This window comes from Dryas octopetala, chromosome 1, assembly GCF_963921425.1.
Source record: "Dryas octopetala chromosome 1, drDryOcto1.1, whole genome shotgun sequence".
Lineage (NCBI taxonomy): Eukaryota > Viridiplantae > Streptophyta > Magnoliopsida > Rosales > Rosaceae > Dryas > Dryas octopetala.
This window is the reverse complement of record NC_141366.1, coordinates 2,324,433-2,343,001: the sequence shown is the minus strand read 5'-3', so window position 1 is coordinate 2,343,001 and position 18,569 is coordinate 2,324,433. Positions and strand designations below refer to the sequence as shown.

The window sequence follows — 18,569 nt, the reverse complement described above, 5'->3', positions numbered from 1 at the left end:
GTAGGACGGACCCACCAATCCATGACCTTCTTCCTAAAAAAGCCTACAGAAAAAACAAGAGGGGAATTACAAAAGAAGGTTGGCCCACTACCAGGCCCAGAGTAGCCTAAGATGAGTGCCACACCCCTTAAATAGCGGTGAGACACATACACTAACGAAGGCAGAGAAGTTGTTGTTGGATATACTGCCATAGTCAAACCTTTCATACTCTGATTATTAATTACTTCACAAACAAAAAAACGCCCACTGGGTAGAAATATAATAGAATATAACTTAGCAAGGAAGAGATTATTATTTATTAGAGATGGTGATGACAGTAACAGCAGCAACATGGGCACCTCACAAAGCTTCCCTACTGCTAGCTATGTCACCTTCCATGGCTCCTAACACTAGTCCTAGTCCTCCTCCAAAAGATCATGATCAAGATGGGCTTCTGTTGTTGGGTGATAGGCACTATGCCTTGCATGGAGAGATCATGATGGTGGTTCTTATTGTTCTCTTTGTTTCTTTCATTATCTGCCTTGCTGTGCTTCCTTGTCTCTGCAGGCGAGCCCAATCAGGAGAAGATGACTCTGTTGCAAAGCCCCCCAACTGTTGTTTTTCACTATGCAGTAGCTTGATAAGGAAAAAGAAGAGGAGGACTCGCGATGATGATGATGCTGAACCAGAACTTCCATTGAGTTGCAGTAATGAAATTACCAGAAGGTCTGATCCACCATAACAGGCGCTTTTGCATGCCCAGATTTGGTTTTAGACTGCAGACTGCAGAGCAATTCTATTTGTCTTGTATGGCTGACTTGGATTTCTGGGATGTGGCTGTGAGCCTTCTAAATTTGGGCCATTGTTAAATGTCTCTTTAACCCCTACCACTAGTTTTAAAGCCATTATATTGTGGTTTTGATAGTAACTGAATTGTCAATCATTATTCACCAAATATCTTCTATATAGTTCCATAGTTTGCTGGCATATTTTATACTCCAAAGTCTCCTTTATTTTGAACAGTGGTTTGGATGCATGATTTCAGATATCAGTATCACTCTCATTTTGGGTTGGTAGACTGACCTAATCATCTGGATCATTAAGTAGCTATGGCTCCAAATTCGTGAGAGAATACCCCTTTATTCCATTCATTTTGGAAATTCATGCAGGCAGGAAAAAATGCTCAAGTCACCTGCATTGTCAGTCTTTTGAGCTACTGCTACTATGACCTTAGTATGTTCTGGGACTCACAAATTGCTCGTCTACCTGCATTATCATGTTAATTTTCACGAAAGAGTATTCAAAGTTCTTTCATTTATTGATACAGTATCAGTTACAAATTGTCAAACTAAGCAACAATGTTAGAGTACACATACAATACAACACCCAATCAAGTTGGCCAAATGCTATTGATTATCGCCAAACTTGCCTTCATCAACTTTTCCATGGCTTCTATTTACAAGGATTACACAAATTAGAAAACAAGACTGCCGACTAATATAGAAGCAAGTGGAACTGTTAGGTTGTCATCAAGCTCTGTGCTTATTGGGAGTGATTCTACAAGTGCTGAGGCAAGAGACACAACCAGAAAACCTAAAACCATATCCCAGCTCTCCTGAACAAATCCAAATGTGGAGAAATAGTACATATACCTGTCACAACATTAACTACCATTAAGAAACACGCTAGATTCTGAAGTTCAATCGATCTAAGAGAGCACCAAAATAAGCCAGAAAAAGTTACCCAGTAGATGCTACAAAACCAGCAGATGCCATTGCAACACTACCAGCTAAAGATTTGTTTCTGTTGTATGGAATTTTTTGAGTACCAAAACGCCTACCAATAATGTCTGCTAAACCTGAAACAAGCAAGTGAAAACAATTATAAGCCTTCATTAGCAGTTATTTGAGAGAAGTCCTGACCAGTTCTGTTGTGCAATTATTCAAGAGCTCAAGTATTTTACTAGAGAAGGTAAAAGTCAACCTAAATCAACACAAAAAAATGAACAAACTGAATCAATTAGTTATACCATCTCCAGCACACAGATTGCTTATTACAGCAATTGCAATAGGGGAAGTTCTCCAGTATATTATACAAGCGAAAGTTACTGCCGTGGCATAGTACAGTGGTCCCTTAAGAAGTTCCCTGATGCATGGAAAGGTAAAGGCAAATTAGAAATCATGTATGAAACTTAGGTAACCAATCAATGTCAAAAGCAAAAAACAAATCTTGTTTTTAGTCTTTGCTCAGGCATGGCTCAATTGTAGAAATTTGGTCACCACTGGCAGGTATTATAATTTAAACGGCCACCAAGCTGGTAAATAACCATAGCCTGTTCCTTCTGCTTTATTATGAGAGAAAGTAATTTCCTCTTAGTCAAGGTCATAAGAAAGCAATTGCAAGATTTAGATTGGGATGTGGGTTTGGGTTTGGGGGAAGAAACCAAAAGGCTTGTGAAATTGTAGAGTGTTGGCTGTCTTTTGGGTGGTATGGATAGGAACGAAATAAAAGGATATTTGAAAAATAGCAGGCAGAAAGTGGCATGCTTGTGGGATAATGTCCACTTTGAGGCATTATTCTGGACTTCGAAAGAAGGGAAGACTGTAGTTTCTTAAGATATCATTTCTTCTCTATTCACGCAGATTAGAAGACTGTTGTTTCTTAGGATGTTGCTTATTGTAGATGTTGCACAATGTTGACCAGAAATATTGTTAGATGCTTCTGGCAGCTAGAAATTACAGGATTTATATGTATATCCAGTGCAAAGCTTGTTCATTGTGTTTGTATGTGTTCCTATATAACATTAATAAAAAATATTTTGACTCATAAAAAAAAAAAAAAGGTCAAGCAGCTGGGGTTACTTCATAGCAAGTTAACAATGTAACTCTCTAGGTGGAACCAAGTCTAAGGACAGAGTCACACATATGAGCGATTATGGCAGAAATAATCTATCTTGACATCCTTGAACCAACAATTGTTTCAAAATCGCTACCTGTAGTCTCCAAATCTGCTCATTGACTTCACTGTTCCTTCATCTTTATATATTCCAAGTCCCAATAGAAGCATTCTTATAATATTGACACCCGGAATAAGAGATGCTAAAAGTGCTCCTCGATGGCCAGAGCTGCAATTATACATAGTAGCTATTATTAGGCAGATGCATCATAAAGTTATTAAAATAACCACTTTAGTCATAAGATTACCTGAATAGCGGCCAGCAAAGCATGAAAACTAGGCCAATGCTCACATGCACAAGCTTCCTATTGAGTTTCTACAAAAGAAAGGATAAAAAACTTTTAGATGTAAAGGTTTTCTAGGACAACAAGTTATGTTAAGAAGGTGAAGCTACAAGTCCCATTTTGATTGACCAATGTCGATTATAACAAAATAAATCTCTAATGATTAAATTAAAATCCTGTAAAGATTTGATCTCATAATGCAGATGTTGAAACACAACCCATGTTAGGATCAGATTTATCTGCTGCTATATCCAAAGAAGGGAAAACCCATCCACAAAGTCTAAAGCAAATAAATTTACAAGAGCAATGTAATTTCTGATAATCAGGTTCCTACATTGTAATTTGAAATCATTGTAACCCATGTATACTAAAGCTGTGTTTGTAAACTTATCATCAGAGGTCCCTAATAAGGCTGAGAATTAGAAATAATAACATATTGAGACAACAAGATTGTAAAGACTGATACAACTCCTGGATTGTAAAACCATCCATCACATCCCATCTCAATTGATCAGTCCCTTGTTTGAGGTTTAATGAGGCAGGATAACAGTGGATCCCCTTTCTTTGGCTTAAGACCCACAGACAACAAACAATATAACAAAACCCATTACAATCATGCTATTAAAAGATGGTAGTAGATAAGAAATCTGAAAGCATTTTCAGATGGGTGACTACCACAGAGGCTGTGAACCACCAAACACTCACTGGTTAAGTTTTTAAAATGCCACTCACTCACTCTTCAGCTCTCGCTTGAAGAAGAAAATATTAACAACCCTTACTAAGAATTAAGCCGCAGATACAATTTTGCTACATGTGGTATGCTTTGGATCCTACTCTTCACATCAAGAGTCTCATTTGTGAGTGATTAGTAAACTAATCAAAATCAGTGCTTTCTAACAAATCAATCAGAACCCAATAATACCCACCAAAGGTTAGACGAAAAATTGTGTACCAAAATAGTATTCAAGCATATAACACGTATATTTCATACGTTATAATGGGTAGCCAAAGAGAAACAAAAGATGGGATCTTGACCTGGTCGAAGACCCTATGCTTGGCGGTCTGTTCCCACAAGAGGAGAAAGAAAAGAGCTACAGCGCCGGAAATAGCGGTGGCGCAAACATCAGAGAGGACCGGGTTTTCTGGAAGCATAGTGGCGGGGGCTGACGTGACTTGGCGGCGAGGCTTGCTGATTGTTGTTGTTGGTGGGTATCTGAGTGTACTGGAGCGGAGAGAGTTGGTGGTGGTAGTGCCTGAAATTGATCTGGGAGAGAGAAGAGGACCAAGTGAAGAACTAGAGGTGGTGTTGAAAGGCAGTCGTAGTTGTAGTCGAGCTTCCGGCACAGGACATGGGGTGGCTACTGAGTCTAAGGCACAGCACCAGTGCATTTCTTCTCCTAATCAATTACCCGAACCAACTATACCTGCTCTGTTTGTCTTTTTTAATATTAAATTTGGGCGGCCCTAGTCTATAACTCTATATGTAAATGTAAAATGTTCCCTTTACGGCTACACCACATCCATTTTAAAAAGTTTAAAAGTTTGCTTACAAAACCCGTCCAAGATACTTAGGGGGTGGGTTCGTTTTGGTTTGGCTCAAATCAAACCTATTACAAAGAATCGGTTCAATTTCATCATTAAAATTATTCACAATTGAACCGAATCTAAACTCCATCGGTTTGGTTCAATCTATTTGGCTTGGCACTTTTTTTTTTTCACTTCTTTTAACATTTAGAATCCATTTTTAAAAATCTCTGTTGTTTTTTTTCCCTGTTTATTGAAACCCTAGAAATTCCTAGAGTAATAATAATGTCAAAAGATGCAAATAATGAAAAATTACAATCCCTTTTATAGGGCCAAAATGTAAATAAGTTGACAAAAATGCGAAATTAAAGAAAAAGCTAATTTGAGGGCCTAAACGATAGAATTGGCCGAAAATGCGCTTAGGCAGTGGCTGGTTTTGTTCAACTCATCCATTCCAATCAGCCTGCCAAGTTTCACGCGATTCCAAGTTCGAGCCGATGATTTCTACTAATCTTGTTATATGTCATCTTTGAAGCCTAAAACATCCTAAACTATTGATGGAAGTTTAATGCATCAACTAAAAAATTAAAGAAATTATAAATTCATTAAGATTACAGTGCAAAAGATTTTTAAGAAAATGGTGGTCATCGGTTCGGTTTGGTTCATACAGTTTTCTGAAGATCAAAATCGAATTAAACCTAAGAGATGGTTGGTTCGGTTCAATTCAATTTTTGGTCAACCAGTTCAATTTTTTTGTCAAAAATCAACTTTTTCGATTTGGTTCGGATTAGTTCGGTCGTTTTTACGGTTTTCAAACCTACCTATACAAGATACTAAAAGATCTTAAGCTTGTAAAAGGTAGTGGGGTCATGAGTAAATATTGAGATAGTTGAATCGAGTTCCATTTTATAAAATGTAATTAAAAAACGGATAATTAGGCATAGGTTCAATTATATAATAAAAAAAAAAACACTCATTCTTATTATCAATTATAAAAATTTCACACTCCCTCAACACATGTATTGGCTTCGAAAACATTACCGGACCATCAAGAAACGCTCATCAAACTTTCATATCATATTGATCAATTTTTATAATTTTTTGATCTCATCGCATCCACACTACAAATATATAATTTTGTCGAATACTCTAGTATATTTTGTTTATTTTATTTTTGTTATTATTTTCAATTGTTAAAGTTGGATTAATTGGTTACTGCTAGAGCATTTGGGCTCTTTATAATGATTTGGGCTTGTTATGTTATCATTCTCGTCTGCCTAGTAGTATGACTTCTTTTGTTACAAAACTTGGGCCCAGGACTATTGTTTAGTTGGGATCGGATCCACAACCTATTTATCTACCATTTTTCTATCATGTTTTAATTTTGGTCATCAAAGAGAGAGAAAGGAAAATGTGAGAAGGTTGATAGCCAAAATTAAAAGCATGGTAGACAAATGAGTAGAGGATCATGATCCAATAATTGCTTTGGTTGGGCCTAGTGCCCCGTTTATTCAAGGGTAAACTATTTTTTTGGTTCATCTGTTTTGGCTCGAAATCACATTCGGTCCTCGTGGTTTCAATTTTTTCAATTTGGTCTCTATGTTTTATGTTATTTGTAATATTAGGACAATTTTAACAAAACTCAAATTTTTAGGGATAAATTATCCACTTGTTTTCAAAAAAAAAATTGTTGAGGGATTGAAATTAAGACCATCTTATGGGCTTTTTAAAACTTATTTCAATTTTTATTTTAGTATTTGTTTGCTAAAGAAATTGAGGCTCACAAAATTTTGAGTTTGAACTTTAAGTTTGTGATTCTTTAAATTATTGTTTGACAATAAAAAATTCAAAGTTATATACATAATTTTTAGTCATTCTTAAGTAAAACTTACTAGTTTAAACAAGTTATTAGTTTTGATTTGAGAAAAAATTTCATTTTAGGCGTATAATGTCTTAAGATTGTAAAAAATATAAAACATAAGGATCAAATTGAGAAAATTGAAACCACAAGTATCAAATGTACTTTCGGGTCAAATCACATAAACAAAAATATAGTTTACCAGCTTTATTCAATAATATAAGAGAGTTTGCTTTGTTTGGGCTTGTAATTCAAATGTTTTGTTATTGACAGTTACGCAGTAATTAAACACATATTGACTGTAGATGTATTCAAGATATCAGAGTTTTTAGCCACGTAGGAATTAACATTTAATTTTCTATTCTTGTAATTGGAAACTCTAGTACTCTCTCACGGTATCACCTTCAATGCTCCTCTCGCGAAACAAGAATGTAAAGATGAGAAACCAAATGATTGCTTTTTCTAGCTTTATTGTGATAACTATCAAGAAAAAATTGAAAAAATTTATTAATCAACCCAAATATATATAACCGGCCAAAATATATATATATATATATATATATTCCCTATCTACATATATGCAGGTGGGGCGAAGTTTCGTTATGATTTAGCACTTGCCACTGGAAATTAAAATGGAAATAATTTTGAATTGGCATGTAGAGTCACATACATCTCAGGTATAGATGGCTGAAAACCAGTTACAGTCTAGTAATCAATATGCAAATATCATAAATGTCAAGAACAGCTTGTATTCCTCAGGCAATAAACATAGACAGCACTCCTACCATGTAAAAGAAAAGACGAAAATGTAGACGTAGGCGCCCGTACTCTTATCAACATAACCCGCGGATTAGTTGATTCAAATTAAATCAATTGCCGTGCGAATTAATTAACCATCTATAATTGATTAAATTGCGTATTTGTTTTGTTCGCACGTGTATGACGTTCATATATGTATTTCAAAATTCGCGCTATAATTTGAACTTATTTGTTTTACATTTACTTTAATTTTCAGGTTTGGATTTATGAATTTGTTTTTATTTAATTACCTCGATTTTATCTCGAAATAATGAAAAAAGAAAGTGTATGTTTCATGCTCTTAAAACCCTAATCTTATCCAAGCATCACTCTCTCTCTTTTTTCCCCTTGCCTAGCATCTATAAAAGGGACATATAGCAAACCCACCTACTCGCTACTCACTAGCTAGCTCTAATCATCATTTCTTGCTTATAATCTTTTGTGAGGTTAGTATGACTGTATATGCTTTGTTTTGGTGTTTTGGGTCTTCTTGGTGTGCACTAATATAGCTTTGGCTGCTTGTATTTTTCAGGTAAAAACCAACAAATATATGGAGGGCTCCAACAACAACAAGACAACCCAGCAGGAACTGCCTCAGATCCCACCACAGCTGCCACCATCCAGTAACAGTGGTAACCCTGAAAAAGGACTTGCACCGATCCCAGAAACTGAAGAACCGAACTCTGAGACCATGGAGGTTGAACTCCATGAGGGTTTTACTGAATCTGCAGTCCCTAATGTGGACTCCATTAAGCTGAAAAGGTTGCTTATCTAGCCTTCTTACTATGAATACCTCTCTATTAAAAAGTATATGGCTATTGGAAGTTATTTGAACTTGGATCACTTTTCACACTCCAATCCAGCTCTTTTCTAAAAACCTGTATATGAAGAACGCATCATATATTGTGGATCCACTCAAAAAAACATGCATTTTAATTTTCTTATCATAATTTCTTAATCTTTTTTATATATAATTTTACAATATTTCGATATGTTGTCTTTAGAATTGAGAAGAGTCGAAAATATTCACAGACGTATCGGGAGAAGCTGGAAAACTATAAATCGCAACTCGAGATGCAAGTAAAAGCTCTAGAAGTAATTTTTCACCTGATGCTACTCATATTCTCGTTTATTATAATTACATGTATATGAGTAATATTCTCTTACAAAATTTGAGATAATTTGTTTTCAAACTGTGAATCAAGAATACATTATAATACGATTTCATTTGATATTGAATGATTCTGATTCACAATTTGATAATATAATAATATGTCAGACTATTTAGTAAGAGAATATTTTTGATATTGCTTCATTTTAACTCACCATTTTTTATAAATTTCTCTATAATAGAAGTGCGACTCCGTAAACACAGGTCTATTACAGAGATGATAAAGAAGATGATGAGTTTTACAAATAGTTTATAGAAAAATAATTGTTAAAACACATGTGCGTTGTATATGTATACACCATGTGTTGCAGGCTGAAATAGCTGTCAACGGTTCAAGAGTCAAATACGCTGATGGTGAAAATAAGTTGACGAGAGCAGAAAACAGTTCATTGAAGCAAAACTTTTCTGCCTATACTGGCGAACTTTGTTTCAAAAAAGGTCCTCTCTCTCTCTCTCTCTCTCTTCATGAATATTAACATGAAGCTAGGCGCTTAACCTTGCATATATACATGCGTGTTTATATGCAGCTGAATGTGAGGAACTGAAGAAACAAAGAGACTCTCTGCTGCAGCTGTTTGAATTTCAGAGACGACAGGCGGCAGCAGCAGCAGCAGAGAGTTTCAACACTCCTGCAGGTTACCAAATGCTGAATTTGGCCGATCTGAACCAGCCAGCTGTCCATGGCCCGGTTCAATTTAATGAACCATGCCAACCAGCCGGGTTCGACCCCCAGATAGTGAACCCAAGAATGGTGAATTTGGCTGATTTGAACCATCCAGTTGGCCATGGGTCGGTTCAATTTAATGAACCGGGCCAACCAGCTGGGTTCGACGCTCAGATAGCGAACCCATTTATTGGGAATGAAGTTCCGATTCGAATGGTGAATTTGGCGGATTTGAACCCGCAAGTTGACCATGGCTCGAATCAATCTAATGAACCGGGCCAACTGGCTGGGTTCGACCGGCGCCAGATGGTGAACCCAACTACTGGGAACCAATTTCAGGATGAACCGTCGTTTGTGGATACGATCGTGATGACCTATGATACGGACATGGATAATATTGATCCTGATCTGCAGAACCCAGCTGGGTCGTCCTTCAACAAGTTCATGTGAAATTTCATCATGAGTTAATTGATGATTGCTAGCTAGCTTGGTGGAATTAATAGTGTTGTACGTTAGTTTTATTTTTGTGTTGCTCAATGAACTCTTTCTGGTGTGTTTATATAAAAAAGAGAAATGAATAATATGGAGTGCAATTGGTAGCTATATTTGTCTCATTTGCTATAGAATTTCATTAGAATATTTCAAACGTACTCCAGCCCTACTTGTCCATTATATATGTTTCAGTGAAAATTAAGCCTATGGCAATATACTGTCCATACTTCAATTATATTTACTCATAAGATCTACTAATAAAAAATAATTTCAAGTGGTTGACGTATACAGTGGTTATTAACTGCCCTAAAAATATTTAATTTCGTCACTATATGTATTCACCTGACTGTGTTGTGGTTAATTAAAATTTCCTTGAGTAATTTACTTTGTTACATGATTACATCTATTACATTTTCTGTTGCTAAAACGCTTCTCGAGTTACAAGTAAAACCGTAACTATAAGTTTCAAGCAATTAATTTCAGATTATTTGATTGTCCAATAATTTGTTGTATAAATTAATATATAGTATGGAAAAGGCCTGAATTTATTTACAATATTAATTATCATTTCCGATTTGTTTCCAATAACAACCCCTTTTGTATAGTTATTTTGAGTTAAATAAAATATATATTTGTAAAGGGCATTTTTCAATTTAATCATTTTGTCTTTATTTTAGGCTTTAATCATTTAATCATTTTGAGAAATTTCTAGCCTCCATGGCACCAAAAGAAAAATCTAATTAAGGTAATGACTCAAAAATTAGTCTCATTTTAATTATAATAGGAAATATATATGCATATAAGGAAATGTTTTCTTACCATACAATTTGGCAATTTATTTTATTAGCCAGTCAATTTGAATTATTAATTGGGTAGATTCATCGTTTGATTATTTTTATTTAAACACGTGATTCATAGATTGGCAGTTTGACAATAAAATACTACAATATATATGTGTGTGCATATGCTAGATGTATGCATTGTATTTGGGCAAATCATATTATCTTTGCTAGATGTATGCATTGTATTTGGTTAGGACACATATTGTAATGTACGTGGCTAGATGCCATATAAAGGATATGGCATACAGACATTTCTAACCTGTTTTTGAGGAGGGGGATTGAACCCAAAGAGATTTTTATGGCATATTTTATGTTTCCTGATACAAAATTTATAGCCAATTTTGTCTCAAGTTACCCTATTACCACAATATCATTAGGTGTGAATTCAAATTTCAAATGAGAAACATTGGCGGTCAAAACTGAAAATGGACTAGGATAAGAACTACTTTAGTAAAATAAAAAATGATTATATGGGCTGCAGCACATATAACCCACAACATGCATCCGTCCTTGAATAGTACTACTTAAAACATTGGCTTATTCAAAAAAAAAAAAAACCCGTAGTACATTTCTACATACCCTAGTAAAATTACCACAAAGCTTGCTAGTGATATCCAACTAATCCAAGGGTAAAAACCAACGCAAACGGGATTTGCTATCACTTTCACTAATAAACCAAACACACACATCATGCGCATGTACTATTGAGTGTGTTATTACTTGTCCAGCTACCGTAAATTTTTTAAAACTATAATTATAAAAGGGTATATTTGGTTCGTTTATTAAAAATGTTCGAATTTAAGCCATATAAAAAAATTTTGAATTTAAGAAAAGTTTGAAATGGACAAAATTCCAATCAAGCACTAAGGAAGGCCCAATTCATCAAGCCCAAATAATTTAATAAGAGACATATCATATGTACTCCCAATTGTTTGATGAAAATCCAATAGGTAATAAGAAGTACGTCATTTATATAGTCTTTGCCTTTATCCATTAATCAACTTAAAACATCATGAATGTCATATACCTTAACACTAATTCATAATATTTTATAAACATTTATGCATTACGAATTTTTTTTGTTTAAATCAATGTATTTCTTTATAAGATTTCAAGATTTTTTTTTTCTTTCTTGTAGATAAATCTAGTCAAACCAAGTGAATTTCCACATAAGAATCTAAAATTGAAAAACCTTAATGCAGATTTGGATTCACATGAGGATATACATGCTCCATTATATACCCGTACAACTTAGATACATTTGTATCAATGTTTTTTCTATTATTAGAAAAAAATACAAGATTTCTTTTTGTTTGCTTTTCATTTTCAACTGTGTTTCCCTTTTTGAAGAATAACCAATTAGGCCTCGTTTGATTCACAATTTAGAAATTGTTTTAAACAATTTATTTTCTTATTACATACATCTATAGACCCATAGATGAAGGCGAAAAATAGTACCGAAAAGAATTCCAAACAAAATAACAAACCCATAATTTCTGTGCAAGAATTTAAGTCTTTATATGGACTACTATGATTTACATAAATTACAAGAGAAAATTTTTCTTCATCTTCATCCTCCTCATGATCCAAAGCTAGTAAATTTAAGTGCATGTACTTCACTAGTACTATTAGGATAGAAAAATTTACCTAGAGTGAATGTCAGGTAGTACACGTGGCACAATTTATCTGATTCAATATTGCTGTACTGCATGCATGCGGTGGTTAGGGTTTCATACTTTGCCTCAATAGTTTCAAATTTTCTGGGACATATATTCTCCTACCGCATTACAATTAGCACAAGTGACAGCTATCATTTATTTCCACATTTATTAGAGTATCTTAATTACAATTAGAAAACAAAAAATATCTTAATTACAATTAGAAAACAAAAAAAGTGAAAATCTTAAAACTTTCTTCTCATTATTAGAGTATCTTAGCTTACATACAACGTTCTTCTCACAACCACATATTATAAGATTACCGTTAATTTGTAAGAAGTTGACGCTTGTACGTGAGATGAGAGGAGAGTTACATTTATACAACCGTTGCGGTCAAGAAATTTCTAGAGATAAACACAAACATAAAAAAGGAAAAACCAAGTTCAAAATTAAGCATCATGAGTTATCTAATAATGTTGTGCAAATTGACCAAACTGCCCAACACAACAACAATTATCCAACATAATTTGTAAAGATTTTCTCAGGGCTAGTTTTGTAGTTCACTCTCTTAGATATATTTGAAATTTACAAATGACAGCCTTGTAGGCGCCAATCAATAATGTGGGGATGGTAATATATGGTAAGTATACTGTATCTTTTCTGTATAAACATGTGGCCTAGCTAATCCCTTGTTAACATTGCAGCCAAATTACTTGTACCTATTGATTTCCAAGGGTTATAAGAATCATATCATTTACCTACTCCCCTATCGTGTTTTCTATTGCATCTCTTGTTTACTTGGAGAGAGACAAAGCTAGCTAGCTAGAGATATTGAAAATGGAGGCAAACAAGAAGGTTGGTAATGGTTGTACTAGTAGCCATGGATTGGGATCATCATGGGCCAACAACAGGCCCATTGAGTCGAATCCCTTTGCTACTATGGCACCATCCAACCTTCCTTTGATCCCCACCGGCCGTCCCTTTCAAGTGTGGAAGAGGCCCTACGGGATGAACCATTTCGAGGGTGGGGCAAGCAGCAGCGGGACCAAGGCCCAGGCCCAGGCCCCGTTCAGCTCAGGTGTCATTGCCAACAAAACCAGTACTCCTGGTCATGATGTAGCAATGAATATTGATGCTATTGATCATGCCAAAAATTCAAGCTCTGACAGTGATGACTCTTCTGCTGAAGGTGGTGATGACAATAAGACTGTCAAAACTACTGACAATGCCAATGGTACTCAATTCATAATGGGTCGTAACGTCGGCCCTGAGTATATGGATCCTAAAAAGCTCAGGCGGTAATCATCATCAACTAGTATATATATCTTTTTTTATTTTTAATATATACAACTTGTAAGATATCTGACATGTTATATTTGATATGTTTTTATTTATAGAATTATTTCAAATCGGATGTCGGCGCAAAAATCTAGATTGAAGAAGCTTCAATATGTTGCAGAAATGGAAAGGAAAGCGAAGGCTCTTGAGGTATTTAATTTCCTCAATATTAACTCTCAATTAAGTTTATTAGTATGGCGTATCTGCTAATTTAAATAGTTTCAATAATACCTGAAATTAATATTTGATATTTTATGTATGTATAGGCTCAAATTGCTGTGCTACGTCCTCAATATGAGTTCTATACAAACCAAAAATATTACCAACAAATGGAGCAGAAGGCCTTGCACAACCAGATTTCTGCTTACGCCTATGATAAGATACAGAAAGAGGGTAAACCCTAGTATCCCTCAGTCAGCAAGCTACTTAATTTATATGAGATGTTACTGAGCATTAAACCCTCACATAAAGTCCCAACTCCTTCAATATATTGAAAGTTTTTTTTTTTTTGTTTTGTTTCATAGCTGAAATTGAAGCAAACAAAAAAGAAGTGTGCAGACTAAGGCAACTGCAGCAGTTGCAGATGCAGAATCCCCAACTCCAAGGGCACACAAACAGGTTGGTGAAGCAGGAAGCTATACGGATGGAGCAAATGATGAATCCGAGTTCACATTATCCGAGGGGGCATATGGTATATTCAAATCCAAACCAAGGTAAATCCAATTCACTTTACACAATTTTATTCGTACTTCATATATTTACTTTAGTTGCACAACTTGCACTAACATATATAATTTACCAATTTTGAATAGAAACGGATACGTTAGTACCCTATTTGTCAAAATAAATAATGTACGGTTTCTACTGTGATATTAGTTAATACTACACTGTCAATAAGTGCTCACGCACGTGTATGTTAAGAGTCTTTTTCTATTAAAAGATAAATAAAGCATTTATGCTATTTGAAATTAAAATTTTGTTTATAAAATAGAAAAGAGAAATGTGGAGATGGAGGGAGAGAAAGGGGGAGAGAGAAGTTGATACTTAGTGAACAATAACTGTAGTTAGTGAGGTTTTTAGTGTTGCATAAACAAAATTTGCATACGCATAATTGCTAGTTAAATTTAATTTTTATCATTAAGGCTTACCGAGTCAAACTTGTGTACATGTAGCAACGGGTACTTTTCGTGGACTGTTTTATTTTGATGGAAAAAAATAGGATTCTCTACTCAAGATTTGCCTTAGTGTAGCTCTTTTGCAAATAATTAAGAATGAATGAATGATTTTTTTTTTTTTTTTTTTTTTTCTATCTTCTCTCAATGTTTTATAGCCCAAATGGGAGCAACTACAGCAAACATGAATATGCCAAAACAACTCGTTATGCAGCAGCAGCAACAAAAACAATGCCCACACCACCAAGAAGTTCAACAACAAAGGGCTGCAGGGAAGGCCGTGATAGCTGGTAATTGGGAAGCTGGGCCCAGGCAGACGGAAAATGTGAGCCCAAATCAAAGTGGGCCGAAACTGATTAAGATAGATGTCAACTCGGACGAGGATGAGATGGATCATATGCTGATTTTCAGTAGTCCACAGAACCAGGACCCTCCTCACCATTACTTCTTGTGAAAATTTATTACAAGGGGTGATGTCATATTGGTGCTCATGATCGACACCAAAAACATCAGTGGAGAGATTTGCTTCTTTGTAATTTTGTGTTCTCCTTAGTATTTTTCTTTTATGAATGTTGGACTTGGATTTTGTCATTATATTTTATGAATGTTGGGACTTTTTGTGTTAAATTCCTAGAGAAACTATACATTTATATTTTATTGTTGTTGAGAAAAATAGAAGACAAAATAGTATAACTATTTAGAAATTTTTAATCTTTGGACCTTTCTAAGATGGGCTTGCCATTCACTGGGCTAGCGCAACCTTTGATGGAGCGGGCTTTACATAGTTGATCCATAAAAAAAACACTGATTCACTGCCGTCCACGTGGCGGTACGATGACTTAGAACGAAAGTCTTTTCCATTTTCCCCACGTGGCAGTTAGGCGCCAGATTCCGCCGAGTTGTGCGGCTTGGGACACGTCACCAGACGTAACGGTGAAAATCACAGAAATTTTGGTGTCAGTGTCACAGAGGACAGGGCAGTGGTGGCAACGCTCGGCCATTGCAGGAGCACCTCACAATCCAAAACCCCCCCAAAGTTTTGATGATCACACACTCAGCGCATGCCACTAGGTTCTCTTCCGCTTTGGCTTTTCGAGCTGCAACCCTAATTTCCTATTTGGTGGCCGAGAAAATTTGGGAATGAAAGAAAGAAAGCTAAGGACTGAAAATCTTTGTTCTTGGTTTCTTTAGAAAGTCAATTCGAGACGAGAGTAGGCTTTACTTCGTGGATATTTGATGGTTGATATGATACCACTCTTTTGACTCAGTTGACTTGAGTTTCACTTTATTTTTCTTTTTTACTTTCTTTGATTTTATCGGCAACCAAACGCAGGGGAAATTACTTGGGTGTCTCTCAATTGACATATTTGTGGATATTCAACTGAAGAAAATGGCCTCTGCTCTAGGCCTTGCTTCGTTGACCCAGTCGTGTTTTGCAGTCAAACGTCATCGTTTTACTCGTCCCCAGGGTTTTTCAGCAAAATCTTATGCTAGGGTTTGCCCCATAATCAGCAAACACCAAAATCCGAACTTCATCGTTGCGAAATCGAGTAAAGTTCGAGACTTCAGGCTATTCACATCGGTTGAATTGGACCAGTTCCTGACTAGCGACGATGAGGACGAAATGGGTGAAGGTTTCTTTGAGGCAATTGAAGAATTAGAGCGAATGACAAGGGAACCCTCCGATGTTCTTGAGGAAATGAACGACCGTCTATCGGCGAGAGAGTTGCAACTTGTGTTAGTCTACTTTTCTCAGGAGGGTAGGGACTCATGGTGTGCTCTTGAGGTGTTTGAGTGGCTCAGGAAGGAAAACCGGGTCGATAAAGAGACTATGGAGCTCATGGTTTCGTTAATGTGTGGTTGGGTCAAGAAGTTGATTGAAGGGGAGCATGACGTTGGGGATGTGGTTGACCTTCTTGTGGACATGGATTGTGTCGGTTTGAAGCCGAGTTTTAGCATGATGGAGAAGGTGATTTCTTTGTATTGGGATATGGGTGAGAAGGAAAAAGCGGTTTTGTTTGTAAAAGAGGTGTTGAAACGTGGGATTGTGTATTCGGAGGAAGACGATGGAGATGGGCATAAAGGAGGGCCAACTGGGTATCTTGCTTGGAAGATGATGGTAAGTTTTTGCTTTTAATTAATCTCAATATTATGCTATTCAATTGTCAAATGTTTTAATCTTCACTTACGAGTTTAGGTGCTGCCGTGCTGCTAATTTACAATGTCCACACTGCCTTGTTAGTGAAAGAATTTTTGGGTTGCACCTTGTCAATGCCGAATTATTCGGACAGTATGTCCAGTTGTGATGAATTTTGTGGCTTTTCACTCATAGTGCTAATTTTGTTACTATATTGTACAGTTAAAGTTCAATAATCAAAGTATGATGTTTAGATTGTCCACCCGCTTCATGCGAATGAATTATACCCAATGAACTTCCAATTATTTTACGAGTTGTCAATGAATATTGTTACTAGTGGTTGATTATAAAACATCTATAGATAGAAAGGAAAGCTGTCTGCATTAGTTGACTTTGTAAATTTGGTTGATTGCTTCACCAATCCTTAGCACATTTAGCCGTGATTAAGTAGTAATTTTTCCCAGTTGTTCTGTCTCAACATATATGTTCTAAAATCTACATAGTTTCCGAATTTTATGTGAATGAAACTATTAAATGTGTTTCTACAGATTGAGGGTAACTATAGGAATTCGGTTAAGTTGGTGATTCATCTAAGAGAATCTGGGTTGAAGCCAGAGGTCTACAGCTACCTCATTGCAATGACAGCTGTGGTTAAGGAGCTAAATGAGTTTGCAAAAGCTTTACGTAAGTTGAAAGGTTTCACAAGGGCTGGACTGATAGCTGAATTTGATTCAGAAAATGTTGAGCTTATCGAGAAGTATCAGTCAGATCTTCTAGCTGATGGAGTACGATTGTCCGATTGGGTGATGCAAGAGGGAAGTTCCTCACTCTATGGGGTGGTTCATGAGAGGCTCTTGGCTATGTATATCTGCTCTGGACGTGGACTTGAGGCTGAAATGCAGTTGTGGGAAATGAAGCTTGTGGGTAAAGAGGCTGATGCGGACCTTTATGACATTGTTTTAGCCATCTGTGCTTCTCAAAAGCAGTCCAGTGCCATAGCACGGTTGGTTACTAGAACAGAGGTTGCCAGCTCTTTGCGTAAAAAGAAAAGCCTGTCATGGTTGTTAAGAGGTTACATTAAAGGGGGACATTTTGACGATGCAGCAGAAACAGTAATTAAAATGCTTGATTTGGGTTTGTGCCCAGAGTTTTTGGACAGGGCAGCTGTGCTGCAGGGGCTACGGAAAAGGATCCAACAATCTGGTGGTGCAGATACTTACCTCAAACTTTGCAAGCGCCTCTCAGATGCCAATTTGATTGGACCTTGTCTTGTATATCTGTTTATAAAGAAACATAAGATTTGGATCATAAAAATGCTTTAAAGATCACTGGCGAGAAGTTACGAGATTTGGTGAATTTCAAAGTATAGATTTGTGGACCAATATTATATAGCACAAGCACCTAAATTCTGGGTGCTTTTACATGTTAATTTTGTATAGTTTCGGGTAGCTTCAAACTTTAGTTGGACCAAATCCTAGAGGCAGATCAACTGTGATGGCTAAAAGTTGTTTGGTCGGACCAAATCCTAGAGGTAGATCAACTGTGATGGCTAAAAATTGTTCTTGAGTGTATTGTTCTTGGGGATCTTTCACTTGTGTATAAAGTAGCTGCTGTAAACATAATAATGAAGCTTCAACACTATATAATTAAGTAGACTTCGTATAAATGCTACAGGTATGTTTTTGCCGCGTTCTTGA

General features: G+C 36.0%; 2 protein-coding genes across 2 annotated transcripts; one reads left to right on the top strand and one right to left on the bottom strand.

Moving 5' to 3' along the window:
• Positions 1 to 1,273: 1,273 nt before the first annotated feature.
• Positions 1,274 to 4,665, bottom strand: FOLK (Phosphatidate cytidylyltransferase family protein). The gene is made up of 6 exons (XM_086247171.1): positions 4,254 to 4,665; positions 3,183 to 3,250; positions 2,972 to 3,103; positions 2,009 to 2,124; positions 1,723 to 1,837; positions 1,274 to 1,631 (listed from the first exon to the last, which is right to left on the bottom strand). The coding sequence occupies exons 1-6, from the start codon at positions 4,605 to 4,607 to the stop codon at positions 1,454 to 1,456; spliced, it is 963 nt and encodes a 320-aa protein (XP_086103297.1). The 5' UTR covers positions 4,608 to 4,665; the 3' UTR covers positions 1,274 to 1,453.
• An 11,021-nt stretch (positions 4,666 to 15,686) lies between these two features.
• LOC147296335 (pentatricopeptide (PPR) repeat-containing protein) lies at positions 15,687 to 18,569 on the top strand. The gene is made up of 2 exons (XM_086254247.1): positions 15,687 to 16,854; positions 17,421 to 18,569. Exons 1-2 carry the CDS (start codon positions 16,126 to 16,128, stop codon positions 18,192 to 18,194), a joined length of 1,503 nt encoding a protein of 500 aa, XP_086110373.1. The 5' UTR covers positions 15,687 to 16,125; the 3' UTR covers positions 18,195 to 18,569.

Excerpts from the sequence above, each read along its gene's own strand:
- FOLK (XM_086247171.1), bottom strand. The coding sequence starts at position 4,607 with ATGCACTGGTGCTGTGCCTTAGACTCAGTAGCCACCCCATGTCCTGTG. Across the intron at positions 3,104-3,182 it reads CTTTGCTGGCCGCTATTCAG|CTCTGGCCATCGAGGAGCAC; the intron begins GTAATCTTATGA and ends GTATAATTGCAG. Across the intron at positions 1,838-2,008 it reads CAATCTGTGTGCTGGAGATG|GTTTAGCAGACATTATTGGT; the intron begins GTATAACTAATT and ends TGCTTGTTTCAG.
- LOC147296335 (XM_086254247.1), top strand. The coding sequence starts at position 16,126 with ATGGCCTCTGCTCTAGGCCTTGCTTCGTTGACCCAGTCGTGTTTTGCA. Across the intron at positions 16,855-17,420 it reads ATCTTGCTTGGAAGATGATG|ATTGAGGGTAACTATAGGAA; the intron begins GTAAGTTTTTGC and ends GTGTTTCTACAG.